Here is a 14,191-nt window from a genome sequence, read left to right on the forward strand (position 1 = left end):
CAAACTAAAAAGTCTTAAAGTCTTAAAAGCATTTGCAGAAACGAAGGCAAAAAGTAAACAACAATAAAGGCATAAAAATTGCGAGTGAGCAAACAAATAAAAGGAAAACAAAACGCAAAGGCGAACAGCAGCAGCAGCAGCAGCAGCAGGAACATTTGCTTGTTGGTGTAGTGCTGGGGTAGCGGGGGCGGGGCGTGGGTACCCTTTGCTGCTCATTTGCACTTGGAATACAAAAGCTACATTTTCGTAAGACCATTTTGACATGACAAGATAACGACAAGCAATCCGAACAGGCGACGAAGTCAAGAGAGTCGAAAAACGAATGCGCGATAGTGAGAGAGCAAGAGAGCGAGAGCGCGCGAGGGGGACAGTGCGGTTGCGTATTTTAATTTTCATTACGAAGCACACCGCACAGCAACTGGGCAAGGTTCTTGAGAAGCTGCGACGGCGACGTCAGCGGCAGCGGCAGCGGCAGCGCATAAAGCCCAAGCGCAAAGAGCAGCTCAAAAGTGAGTATTTCTCAGAAATTGCAAATTATTTTTGAGCCGAGCGCCTGCGCCTGCGCAGCAGCAGCGACAGCAGCAGCAGCCGACGCCAAAATGAGTTAGCATCCCAGGCTACAATCGCTGTCGCGCTGTCTGTCTCTCTGTCTGTCCGTGTGTGTGTGTGTGTGCTGAGTGCCAGGCGAAACAAATGCGCAGAATACTTTTGCTTTTCTTTTTTTTTTTCTCTCGAGTTGTTGTCCATTGACACACCCGCGACTGCGCCGCCCGCATCGCTGCCGAACGCAAATGCGTTCTGTCCGCGCTGGCATTGGACAACGCGTCGCCATCAAGTGCCCCAACCTCTCTCTCTGTTTCTGTTTATGCACTCTCATAAACATTTTTATTTTAATGATTTTTATTATTGCGCACATTCGTTACTTTTTATGCGGCCACGAGGATCAACGCGCAGAGGCAACAACAAACACACACACACACACACACACATGTAGTTAAAGTTGTGCTTCCTCTGCTGTTGAGCAATGGCTGCTGCGTTTCAATCTCAATCGTGTCCTGATCTTGACACTGAGTGCTGTCCACAGAGCTATGCATACGTAGTAGGTTTAAGCAAATTATTTATGGCATAGCCCACTGTACAGTAGGCATACTATATAAGCAACTGCTGTACAAGCAACATGCCCAAATTTTCACTTTAATTCTAATTTATGCTTAATGCATTAAAAGTTAATATAGGTGTCAATAAGAACTTATTTCTGCAATTAAATAGGCAAAATTCATTTTGAATTGATTCGCATATTTTATTTAATAAAACTGCTGCCTTATTTGCAATGCTCAAAACCGAATTAATTTACAATTTAGACTACTTTTTTAATAAAAGCCACTTTTTTACAAAAGCTTTACCTATATGTATATAAAACTGTTATAAAGATTAAGGTCTCACGCTAATTTTAGCTAAATTATGAAGAAGTAACAAAATATTTATATTTTTACTAGCTAACTTATTAGAACTTATTGTTATGCAAAATTGAAATTCAGTCAAAATTAGTTCTATGTTAATGTTATTAGTCTAAAATCAATGTCAATCATTTCAATGTGAGTTTCAATAGTAAAAATTCATTTCCTATGCTCTTTATTTATGCTTAAGCTACGCCTAGCTAATTACGCTGTATAATTATTTGCATTTTGTAGTTGGTAGAATCGAAAATTATAAATTCATAACAGACTGAGATACAGAAAGCTTTGCTTACGAATAATAATTAACAGCAGGTACAAACAGAAAGCCAACGACATGCCAACTGCAATACATACATATAAGCATGCGTGTGTGTGTGCGTGTGAAGTGCATAATGTATGCGCTGCTTGTTGTTGTGGTTGTTGCTCTTGAGTGTGTGGCAAGGTTTTGTGGCAACATTGCTGGTAACATAAAAATTAATTTACGTTCGATTGCAAAGTTTTCGCCTTTGCCTGCCTGGACACAACAGCGTCGAGGACGACGCCGCGTATGACACATAAAATTCCACATTTATGACCCCTTAAGATTTAACTTGTGTATGGGCCAAGATTGAGATTCTGTGCCGCAGTTTCATTAAAAAGTTGCGCAGCATTAAATGAGCCAAGCCGACTGGCTATAAGCCGCTTAACTAAAATTGAAAATTGCGCTACTTTGCATTACTATTATTATATATTTTAAATTGAATACAGAACTTTGTGTAGCTCCAAGTCAGTTGTATAAACTAAGTTAACAATTAAGAACGTTGTGTGGCATTTAGACGCGACAGCAGCTGACGCAGTCGAATATTTTCCTCCTGTAGTCGACTAACGTCGGCGCCTTCGACGCTGGCAATGGCCAAGTTTGGATGCAGCTGCGGTGTGGTGACATGTGCGCTGCTGTTGGCCACCAGCGGCGGCGGCGGCGGCGGCGCTACAGCAGCTGAAGCTATTGCTGTTGTGCTGGGCACTGCTGAAGCTGGAGCAGTAACTGGAGCAGCTACTGCGCCGCCGCCCTTATGTGTAGTTATTAGTTTCAGCAGCTTGGCTGTGGCGCTTTCACGCTGTGATTCCTGCAGCAGTCGCATTGCTTCCTGATCCTCCGACTTTGCTTTCTCCATAGACTCCGAACCCTCATCTATGAACACATAGTTAATGACATGTGCATGTGTGCCTGGTTTAATGCGATATATAGGTCTGATGTTCTCGCTGCCCGTTGTGCTTGCCAAGGCGGCAACATTTTCCAAGTAGCCCTCGTCGCCGCCCACTTGAAAAATCGATGTCTTGCCCTTGCCATTGACCACCAGCGGCCTGGACATAATATAAGGCTTGGTAACAAATTGTGCGCACTTGCGCTTGGTCACCTCAACATATTTGTTCACCTGGCAGTTTCTGGTGCTGCAGGCGCGCAGCTCAGACTTGCGCTCAGTAGCCGCAGCGGCTGCGGCTGCAGCAGACGCCGCTGCATTTGTTGTCGACGCTGACATCTGCGCAAAGCAAACAAAAAAACATTAAATTCACACACTTGAGTCTAAGCACAGCAGTTATAACACTAATTTATGTTATTAAACTTACTTTTTGTTGATTTTACAACAATATTTGTTTGTTTGTTTGACTTTTTGCTAAGCTGCTGCTGTTTAAAATAATCGATACATCGATTACAGCTGTTGGATTATTTAATTTTGCCAGCAGCTGCGCGCATATGCTTTGTTTATTATAAAAAGCTTATAAACTATAAAAAAATTATAGTTTATTATATTGTTTTACTTATAGCTTGCTTGTGTTTTAAAACGTTGTTTTTAAACGTTTATGTTAACTCATTGGGCAGCCTTACTCACCTCACGCTGTTAAGTCGCTGTTAGCCGCGCGCAGCTGTTAGCAGCGCTTATCGATTGTCAATTTTTTTTTGGCGCATGTGCGTAGCGCATTTAAAAATTACATTTAATTTTGTAAGCATGCATAACAAAAGCTTTAAATGAATTGCAAAAAATAAATAACATTATGTATTATAGCAACATTAAATTGGGCCATGAAATTTACAATTGTGTGCAGAGTGCATTGACCCGCAGACCTCGAAGCTTAACTGGGCGCAAACACCCGCTTCATTTACATTCCCCCAAGTACTTTAAAAAGACGCATCGTTAAAAGCATTGAAAGCGGTTATCTCTGGCAATGGGAACTGGTCAGTTTCTTTAATTTCCACGTCCATCTCAGAGCCGCAACAGCCAACAGTCGCTCAAAGCGCTGAAACCAACAACCAGGCAGACTTGCAGCCTCATTGTTGGCTCAAATGAAATAATTACTTTAGCACACATTGGACTCACTGACTAACTGACGCGCTGACTGACTGACTGACTGACTGTCTTGGGCTGTCGCTGAACACAACGTCTGCAACCTTAGTCATGGCCAATATATTGACTCGCATTAACAACAACAACAACAACAACAATGAGTGAGTGAGTGAGTGCAGCCGGTGCTGCAATAAAATCCTCCGACACATGCACGTCGCGCCCAGTCCGAGAATAATAAGAAATGAAATGCCATTTATTAAGCATTAATAAGTGCGAGCCTCCAAGTCCAGCCATCCATTTGCGTTACCTGCACTTGGCCACAGCTCCCCACACTGCCCGCTCCAACATCCGCAGCTGCTTTAGCATTAAGAGCAGCAGCGCTGCGCTGACTCAGTCTGTGGGCCAACTTCAGCTGCTTTAACGTTGTTAAAATTATTTTGCATTTTTTTTCTAATTGTGCATTAAAATTTTATACATAATAACAAATTTAAAATTAATCAAAAATTCAGCTCAAGTTTGAGAGCAGCGTAATTTAATTAAATTCCATTGCATTTTGGGTTGCAAGAATTTTTTGTACGCCTGCAATTATGAATTACAAAAATATTAAAATGCAGAGCGCAAATTCCCAAAGTTATGACAAAAGCAGCGACATGAGAATGCAAAAATTAAGTAAAAGTCTCAAGAATAACAAAATTTTAGTTGTAAGTTGCTCAGTTAAATTTTTTATATTTTTTGGCCACTTCCTCAGCTGAACTTGCAACTCTAATTGTTGTGGCAAGTGTCTGGCCAATTCTAATGAGTGCTGCAATGTCTGGGGACTGTCTGCGCCGCTGGCCAAATGTGCAAAGCAAGTTGCGTTTTGTTATTTTTAGGCGCTTTTATTATTTTGTTCGTTAAGCAGGTTTCAGCTAAAAAAAAACTTAAATTCCTTGCCACAGACAGCAGCAACACATGGCATTTGGCTTGTGTGGAAGTTGCGACTACAGACGCTGTACTTGTGCTTGATCAAGTGAACAGTCAGCCAAAGGACAGACAGACAGACAGACAGCAAGACAGACGCGCAGACAGGCAGGCAGGCAGGACGTAGCAGCAGACAGACACCAAACAGGCAACAAGTTGCGCCTGCGTAGCTGTTAGATACTCGTAATTCGGCTGAGCTACAGATACAAATGCAAAAGTACGTGCAGTGCCCGCGGGAGTTGCCGAAAACAGCAGCCCAAAGAAGCAAAAGCACAAAGAGGAAACGCCAAAATAAAAATAAAAAATTATATAAAATATATGAGAAAGGAAACCAAATGTTTTAGTTGACCTTGGCTTTGAAATTCTCATTGCAAAAAAATAAAACACAACATGTACTACACACACACACACACACATAGCTATATTAGCTTTTTGTTATATATATTTTTATAGTAGTGCCTGCCTTTATTTTCTTGCGCTTTTTTCAGTTTTATATTTAGTCACGGCTAGTTACTTAGTCTAAAGCTCTCGCACTAACTTCCAAACTGCTCTTGTTACCTTTTCAGATGTGTGCAGCTTCCAGTCAATGTTGAAATTTCAATTTCTATCAATTTTTTAAGCCCAAAGCATTAATTAACTACAAATATGCGCATATAGAAGCTACTCACACACACTCAAGTCTATATGTATCTGCATATGTATAGTAGACAATACAAGAAAAACCAATAACCAACCAAAACAAACCCCCAGAGAATTGCAGAACCAACAGGTAGGCCTTACAACTTTTAATATAACTAAATAACAAAATAAAACTGCTACCGTAAATTAGCAAAATTCTGGATGTATAAAAATAATAGTCAAAGAATTATATGAGGTAGAACTTTATAAAAGAATAACATGTTGGAAATAAATTATTTATATGTAGCAATATATTTAAAAGATAGCAGTCGAAGTCTGTTGTGCTTATTGCTCTTCAGATGAAGTCTTCTATGTGCTTCTCACATTTTTAATATTATTGGTATTTATATAATAAATGAGAGAAAATATTACTTGAATTCAGATCAAGTCTTCTATGTGCTACTCAAATTTCTAACATAGCAGGCAACAAAATTCAACAATTTTGTATTTATATAAATGAAAAGGCTGCAAGAAAATATTGCAAATATTAAATGGATAAAAATAATTTGTACAAAACTTAATATACAATGAAGAAATTTATAAAAGAAAAACATGGTGGAATTAAATTAATTGAATGTAGAAATATATATTTTTAAAATATAGTGTAAAGTGCTTATTAAACTTCAGATAAAGTTTTCTGTGCTTCTCACGTTGTTAATATTGGTATTTATATAATGAATGGAAAGAGTGAGAGAAAATATTGCTTGAATTCAGATAAAGGCTTCTATGCGCTTCTCAAAATTTTAACATAGCAGACAACAATTTTGTATTTATATAATGAGTGAAGAGAATATTGCTCTTCAATTTTGAATACGGACAAAGTTTTCTATGCGCTTTTCATTACAGTATAAAAATTTATTATTATATATATAATGAAAAGTCAAAGTCTTCTATGCGCTGCTCAAATTTATATTAGAGCATAGAACAATTTGATTAATGTCGTATTTATCTAATGTGTGAAAGAAGTAAAAGGAAATATTTGTATATTATATTTTTCATTCATTTTTAAATCAATAAAATTCTTCTTTTCTATTGCTGTGCGTACAACATTAAAAAGAAATCAGTCAATTAGTCATAAGTGCAATTAACGTTTAATTTATTATTGCACATAGAATTTTCATTTATCAGCATTAGTGAGTATAAAACTCATTAACCCAACTCCAAGTGTTATGCACTTCGCTCAGTTTATTTCGCTGTCAAGCAGCAAAGCTAAAAAATAAAAATAATAAAAAAAGGAAAGCAATGGCGCAAAAAAAAATCGATGAATGCAAAAAGGAAATTGCGCTTAAATGGCAATTGACACCCAAAGCCAAAACTAATGGGCCACTTAAAACGGCGTTCGCCGCGGATGCCACGAGTTGGGGCTGGGGCTGGGGCTGGGGCATGTTGCAGGCAACGTGGGCGCAGAACGTTGTTGCAGCTGCTGCTTTGGCACACGTCAACAAGTCCTTTGTGTCCTGTTTTGCTGCCTTTGTGGCTTGTTAGTTAGCCAAGGTGTTGCCCCAGACAATAAACTAATTAAATTTAATTTAAAACAGACCGTGGCATTTCATCAGCGCAAACGTTCGAAGTCCTGTCGACCCGAAAAAAACAAAAACAAAAAAAACTTTCATATTTAATTGGACGCTGCGCCGCTTGCGACGGCTGCTGACCAAGTTTGTTGTTGTTGTTGTTGTTGTTGCAGTGTCTTAAATTACGGTAGTAGTGTGTGGCATGTACACATGCCACGTTCTGCTTCAGCTTGAGCCAAATTAGACGCAATAAAAAATTTGTTAGACTGCCAAAGGGGTAAAAGCTGTCTCGCTCTTGCGCTCTCTTGCTGTCTCTTTCAGCGACGGCGGTCTAAGTACCGCGACATGTTTTGCTGCCTTGTAGTTATTTTGTCTTTTTGGTGTGGCAGCTGCAACGCTTTTGTGGCAAGCTGCGCGACAGCTGAACAATTTTAGTTGCAATGTCAATAAACTCGAATGAAATGTGTTTAAAAACAGATTTAGTCAGTTACTCGACGCTGCAGCTTCAAATAAATATTGATATATTTTATATACCGTTATTGGCTCGAACCATGGCCAATTGCCCGTTGCCCTACTGCCAAGGCCAAGACACACGCACGCTTTTGTACCCTAAGCCGTACCCTATTATTAAAGTCTCGATCCGATCGTTGCTCGATCCGCCGCTAAGCTTCGATCTGCATGTGGGTAATTGCCTCTGCCCCATGCATCGATATCAAAATAAAATTAGAATTTTTAAAAGCACCGCATGTACCTGCCTCAAAATGCTGCAGGGTCTTCCCTTTTTTTGTTTCGTTTGAAACTGCTTTGAATGAAAGTTTCAAAACGAAATTTACGATCAATTGCTTTGAAAACGAAGCAGCAGCAGCAGCAGCCGCCGCAGCTTTTGATCACCAATTTAAGCTACAATTTCAATCGAGTTTCGCTCACAGAAATTATTCAAATTGTTTGATGTCAATTATGACTGACAAATGTATACATGATATTAAACTATATTTACATACGAGTCCATTAGTTTGCATAAAGGCAGTAAGGGTTAACAGTTATTTCTCAGAAGTAAGCAAGTCCTAACTATAGCTGGGGGACTCTTTGAATATAAAAGCCTATAAAATATAACTTAAATAGTATTAGTTATAGAATTGTAAAAATGTATGCATTAATATGGAAGCGTAAATTAATGCCTGAAAATATCTCTGCTGGAATTAGTTTTTCTGTTTAGCATTTTTTTTTTAATTTAGGAAAAGTTTTGGTGTTCATAAGCAGCAAAAAAAATTTAGAAACAAGTTTCAGCTAATTTTTGGGCTTACTTGGGTTAAACAAGATTTAGTTCATTTGGGTTAATTTAACTAAATCTTGTTTCCTTATATTATTAATTATTTAAATATATGGAGAAAAAAACTTAGCATACGTCTTGTGGGGAAATTAATTTGTTTACAAAAAATATGAAATAATTTAAACAAGCTTGAAGACTTCTTATTAATATTGAGTATTACCTCGTGAAATTTAAAACAAACATTTCTATCAAAGACTTTGTGAATTAAATGCGCTGCCTAAAAGCAGACTGCATAAATTCATTGCTTTTGCTGTTAACTTGCTGTTAACAGCAGCTGTTACTGTTAAGCTGTATTTCAGTTAAATTCAAATTAAATGCATTAGAGCATATAGAGAACTATTTGCGGATATAGTGGTCTGTTAGTTATAGCGCAAGCGATAATGAAATCTAAAATAATTAAAAATATTTCCATACAAAATTAGCTTAAAATTTGATATATAAGACTAAAGTTAAAGTGCTGAATTAAACGAATAGAGCCACACAAACTTTCTGTGTTCAAATTGCCAAACGAATAATTATTAAAAAATAAAAATTAATTTTCGGTTTCTAGCCAAAATTATTAACATATTTTCTATGCTTATTAATAATCTATAAAAAATATAAATAGCAACTGTTTACCAAATTCAGCTTTTGAATTTTGTAAGCATTGCAAATTGAGCTTAAATAAATTGTGCTATAATTAATGTATTTGGTTGTCAAGCTAAAATTACTGACATCAACAAATAACTCTCAAATAAAATAAATAAAAAGAAAGTGTTAACACCTGGTAGCCACCCACATAAATTAAAGCAACTAAAGCAATTCTTCAAAGATTGGCATGTCTGCATTTTTTGCTTGACTGCAGTTGCTATATAAAAGTTTGTTTATGTTGTGTATTGATTAGTACTGAAGCAACATTAAGTATACGCACAACATGAAGTTCATCGTAGCCCTGCTGATAACGGTTTGTGTGGCGCTGGCCAGCGCTAGCTGCAATGCCGGCAAGGATAGCTATGGAGTGCCCTCCCCGCCCTGCCCCAAGAACTATTTGTTCAGTTGTCAGCCACAATTGGTGCCAGTGCCCTGTGCTGCGCCAGCTGCTGCTCCAGCTGCCAGCTATGGCTCCGCCGGCGCCTACAGCGAGCAAGTGCCCAGCTATACGAGCTTCATAGACTTTCTGCATAGACAGGGCTATGCGTATGAGCAATAAACGAAGATCAAGGCAAAAAGGATTAAATGTTGACGACAAAAGCATAAGAAATTAAAATAAATTAGGCAGATGCATAATAAAATAAATGTAATATAATAATAATAAATATAAATATGTACTTATTACTAAATTAATGCAACAAATAACAATTGGAGTCGTATGAGACTTAGGTCAGATTTTAGTCTTGTCTTAGCGCTAATAATGAACTTCAATAATATGTAGATATTGATATAATAATTCAATTATAATATGCAGTTTATTTTTATCTATTTATACATTCTCTATTGCAATTCCATTCAATCCAATCTAACCAATTTAAGAGTCCTTAGAGACTTTTGTCATTTGTCATTTGTCATGCTCTTTACTTTGGTGCGCCAAACAGCTGTGAGTTTCCCCCAGAAAAAAGAAAACTAAATAATGTCGCCATGCGGTTCTCTCTCTCTCTGTTAGTTGTCGATCTATGTATTTCAGATCGTGTCCCACTCAGTTGAAATTGTTGTCTTTGCGTTTGTGGTTCGATCGCAGCTCGTTTTTGTCGCTCAGTCATAAAAATAAAAAGCAAAAGAATATTTTGTTGTTGCTGCAAGTGCCTCATAAATCTAGAATACATATAGCCACGATATATAGTATATATACTTGTTGCTATTACTGTGCCCAGCTCAAGCCAAAGGCTGCAGCTGACCCACTTTTAATTTTTTTTAATTATAATGGCCCATTAAATAATTCATATGCTCAATATGACAGCCGCGTGTTTTGTTTATGTTTTTGGCAATTTGTTAATGATTTGCCAAATGATTGCATAATTTATTTATTAACCAAATCGACAGCAGCAGCAAGTGCTAAACAGCGATTACAATTTGTTAATTAATTTTTGTTGAAATATACAAACGACGCTCCAAGATGAAGAAGCTGCATCTGGGCGCCAAGCATAAGGCCAAGTCTTATAAGCCCTTTAGAAATAAAAACCGTCGGGTAAGTGTGTGGTCCCCAACTAAATGCTTGCTGTCTCGCTCGCACTCAGCCAGCCCGGTCTGGTTTTTAGTTTATTTTTATCCAACGCTCTCTCGCTCTCTCGCTGTGATCTTGACAACAACATCTGCCCCACAATTTGTTTGTTTTTGCTCTCACTGCGGTTTATTTTGATTTCAATAATTGCAAACAAAATATGTGCTGATTGATTTGTAACTAAGTTAACTAAGTTAAGCTTAAGGCATTAACAAATGCTCGCCCAGCTTAGCCAAATGCCAATGCATTTCAAACTGGGTCAGTTCACATAGTATAATCCACCAGTTGCCCCAGCTGGGCTCGCAGGTTGAACGACTGCATAACGACAAATAAATGCTGACAATGAAATGGCTGGGTGGTTGCAATTGTTTTGTTTATTGTTATTGTATTCAAGTTCATTACACGTGGCTGGGGCTGGCTGGCCCACATTTTGCAAAATTAGCGGAAAAGGTAAACAATAATTCGCCCCGCAGAATACTTTTTGACCAGCGTCGAACCCAATACTGAAATGTGAGCGTGTGGAGTGTGGGGCAAATGGCAATCGCATTTGTCTTTGGCATTGCTTTGCACATAACAAGACAATGGCAACAACAGAAGAAGAAGCAGCAGCAGCGCAGCGCAGAGCGCGAGCGAGAGAGCGCCGACGCCTGCGCCAGCAGCAAGTGTAGAAATTTACGCGAAAGCTCTCGCGCTCTCACACGCTCGCACTCTTACTCTCGCTAGCTTTCGCTCTCTGTGTGTGCTTGGCTCCTTGGAATTTGTATGCCTGCATTGGAATGCGAAATGTTTACGTTATGTTTGCACATTGGACTGTGATGCGGCAGACAAGAAAGTCATTATTTTAAACAATGTCAACAGTTGTGATTTTAGTCAGCATAATTAATATGCTAATAGCATTTTGTTTTATTTAAATAAAAATTCGTTTTTTTTTAAATTATTAACTTTGATAACATTTGACAAGCCTTTAATTAAATTCAATTTTCGTTCAAGTCTGTTTAATTAATTTTAATTTGCGCATACCCAATGTACAAGTTCGCCAACAGGTGGACGACCTTATGCTGAATTTAGATAGATATTGATTTTTTCACACCCTAAGCTGACACATTGACAATTTAATCAACATGACAAGATTCTGTACTAAATTGAAAAACAATTAGGGCTAAACTAAACTAAAAATAGCTACAAAACGCTTTTTATTAATAGCCTAACTTTGTAACGGGGGTTGCTCGTTAACCATTAGTACAGTGGGGCAAAGTAATTTGCCATTGCACTTGAATTTCCAATGGGCGCATAGTCAAAATGTTATTTTGTTTACATTTGATTTTCGCTAAATTGCAATTGTATTTGAATTGTGAGTACTCGCGTAGTACTCACACTTATAGTGTACGCTTGCGGGGGTGGGTGCGCGGGGGCTGCTCCAAACAACATTTACGCACTGGAAACTCTACACGCGCTCCACAGTTTGGCAGCTACTGCTCCTGCTGTGTATTTGGAATTTTTTGGAGAATCTAATAAGACATACAAATTTCAGTTTGCTTGCGGAATTGAGTTCGAGTGAATGTGAATGTTGATTGTGTATTGCAAGGCGAGGGCATGTTATTCGTATAGATAGAGAGAGAGTGCCATTAAATTAAACAAAAAAATAATAAAATAAATATTTAAGCTAGCATTAAATAGCAACTGCCAAAGTAACAAGTGATAAATAAATTTAAAAAAAACAAAGACTAAAAAGCATTAAAGGTTTTAAAGCTCAGAAGCAAAGAAATTTGCGTGCCCTTACACCCACACGCCCTGCGAATGGTTTTCCTTTTTGCGTTTGCGTTTTCCAGCAATACGAGAGTGTGTGCGTGTGCTCGTACGTGTGTGTGCGCGTCTCAACTGACATACTAAATACCTATTTTTAAACGCACAAAACAAAGGCAGTGGCCACAACCCCCAAAAAAATAAAACACGAAATCAAAGCAAAAAAAAACGGCGTAATAATAACACATTGCGCATAAATAAAAAACACATTGGAGTACAAATATATTTTTATATATATTTTGTTTTCAAAGCTCCAACATTCCGGCAGACGTTTAGCGTGGCCTTTTCCAGTTACTTGCCATTCACTGACTTCCAAACTAACTAGTGCGCCCCCACCAACATTAACTTGCGCGCTATCTCTCTCCATTGTGCGCGCTCTCTCGCTTGCTCTGACGCGTGTAGTATTAACGACTCTTGGCTAATCAGTTCAGTTTGCTTTGATGCACGTCCCAACTTCGTTTCGTTGCGGGCAGGACGTGCTGCTGCTTCAGAGTTCACAGTTCAAGTGCTGAAGCCAGCAGCCAGCCATCCAGCCAGCCGACTGTCGTCATCGTCATCATCATCATCGTTAGCATCATCTCTTTGCATCAGTTTTGAACAGCTGTGGCAGCAGCTTTGAGCCAACATTCGATTGTGGCTACTGTTGTTGTTGCTGCTGCAGCGTGTCGTCGTTAACGGTATCAAAATATCTTCATTCGAAGAAGACTATCGGGCTGATAGGCCCATGGTGCAGCGCGCCTCCTCCTCAGATGCTCCCTCCATTCAGGGTGGCCAACATCGAGAGTCTCGATTTGGCCTCGGTTATACATCATACCAAAGCGGATACAATAAGCTATTCACACAGGTGCTTAAAATCAACACTGCGAGAAATTTTTGACTATGAAAACATTTTTAAGAAACTTGAAAGCCGTTAAAGTGTAATCAAATTAAAAATGGAAATTTAAAAGCAGTTAAAGTGCTTATAGATAAAATATGTAAAACATTAGGTGCTTATTAGACTCCAAAATATATTTAACCTTGAAGCTTTTTCAAATATATTTTGAAATAAAAAAGAATAATTATTTTAAAATATTCTTTGAATTAGTTTCATAAAATAATTTGAAGCTAAACTTTCATTTATTAAAGCCAATCGAGATAATTCCATAGTATAATATATATAGCATAGATTTATGCCCTCTACATTCAATACTTAGCTATTCAATAGCATGTGCTTCATGTCTAATATCTTGTCTAATATATATATTGCAGTTAAATTTAATTTTCATCTTTTGAACAGTGAAATTCATGAACTGCAGCAATTGAGCACAAATTGTTGCAGCCTGTCTAAGTAAAAAGCAAAACCCAGGAAATTCTATTATACTCAGTGCTGGCAAGCGTCCAATAAATGAAATACCAATGAACGCACTCATCATAAAATTGTTTAAAATATAAGCATATGGCTGCTTAATAAAATAATTATCTTTTTCTTTCTATTATTTACAGGGTTCTGCCGACTCGAACTACTCACAACCGTCATCCGATCTGTCGCTAGACGAGGAAAAGGAATCGCTTCGGCGAGAAAAGGAACGTCAGGCCTTAAGCCAGTTGGATAAAGCGAGGGTAAGTATATCCTACTATACAAATTATAGACTTATCTTATCTTTTAACTTTCCAGAGCAAACCAGTAGCGTTCGCAGTGCGAACGAACGTAGCATACGATGGTACCATCGATGACGATTCACCCGTACAAGGAGGCGCTGTTTCATTCGAGATGCGGGAGTTTCTGCACATCAAGGAGAAGTATGACAATAACTGGTGGATCGGCAGGCTGGTTAAGGAAGGCTGTGATGTGGGCTTCATACCCAGCCCCGCTAAGCTAGATAACATTCGCATGCAGGTGCCCGATCAACAAGCTATAGATCTTCCTTTTGAAATACCATTTGCTAATTCTGAAT

The 14,191-nt window shown here is 38.3% G+C and overlaps 2 protein-coding genes across 18 annotated transcripts in view; one reads left to right on the forward strand and one right to left on the reverse strand.

The window, feature by feature from the left end:
* LOC108607646 (voltage-dependent L-type calcium channel subunit beta-2) overlaps nucleotides 1-14,191 on the forward strand; it is a 45,321-nt gene that overhangs the window by 25,031 nt on the left and 6,099 nt on the right. For 8 of the 17 annotated variants that reach the window (XR_001915509.1, XM_017998585.1, XM_017998583.1 and 5 more), the window contains exons 4-5: nucleotides 13,740-13,856; nucleotides 13,912-14,133. Coding sequence is in view for 14 of the 17 variants with exons in the window: in XM_017998585.1 (XP_017854074.1) it covers nucleotides 13,740-13,856; nucleotides 13,912-14,133 (339 nt within the window). In the remaining 3 variants the exon portion in view is untranslated. Of the gene's footprint in view, nucleotides 1-10,290; nucleotides 10,422-12,003; nucleotides 13,102-13,739; nucleotides 13,857-13,911; nucleotides 14,134-14,191 lie in introns of those variants that run through there. The other 9 variants (XM_017998579.2, XM_017998580.2, XM_017998581.2 and 6 more) reach the window with 6 other exon arrangements.
* On the reverse strand, nucleotides 2,182-3,154 carry LOC108607648. The gene is made up of 2 exons (XM_017998588.1): nucleotides 3,066-3,154; nucleotides 2,182-2,977 (listed from the first exon to the last, which is right to left on the reverse strand). The coding sequence occupies exon 2, from the start codon at nucleotides 2,975-2,977 to the stop codon at nucleotides 2,249-2,251; it is 729 nt and encodes a 242-aa protein (XP_017854077.1). The 5' UTR covers nucleotides 3,066-3,154; the 3' UTR covers nucleotides 2,182-2,248.

This window comes from Drosophila busckii, chromosome 2L, assembly GCF_011750605.1.
Source record: "Drosophila busckii strain San Diego stock center, stock number 13000-0081.31 chromosome 2L, ASM1175060v1, whole genome shotgun sequence".
NCBI lineage: Eukaryota > Metazoa > Arthropoda > Insecta > Diptera > Drosophilidae > Drosophila > Drosophila busckii.

Coding starts and splice junctions, on each gene's coding strand:
- LOC108607648 (XM_017998588.1), bottom strand. CDS start 2,977: ATGTCAGCGTCGACAACAAATGCAGCGGCGTCTGCTGCAGCCGCAGCC.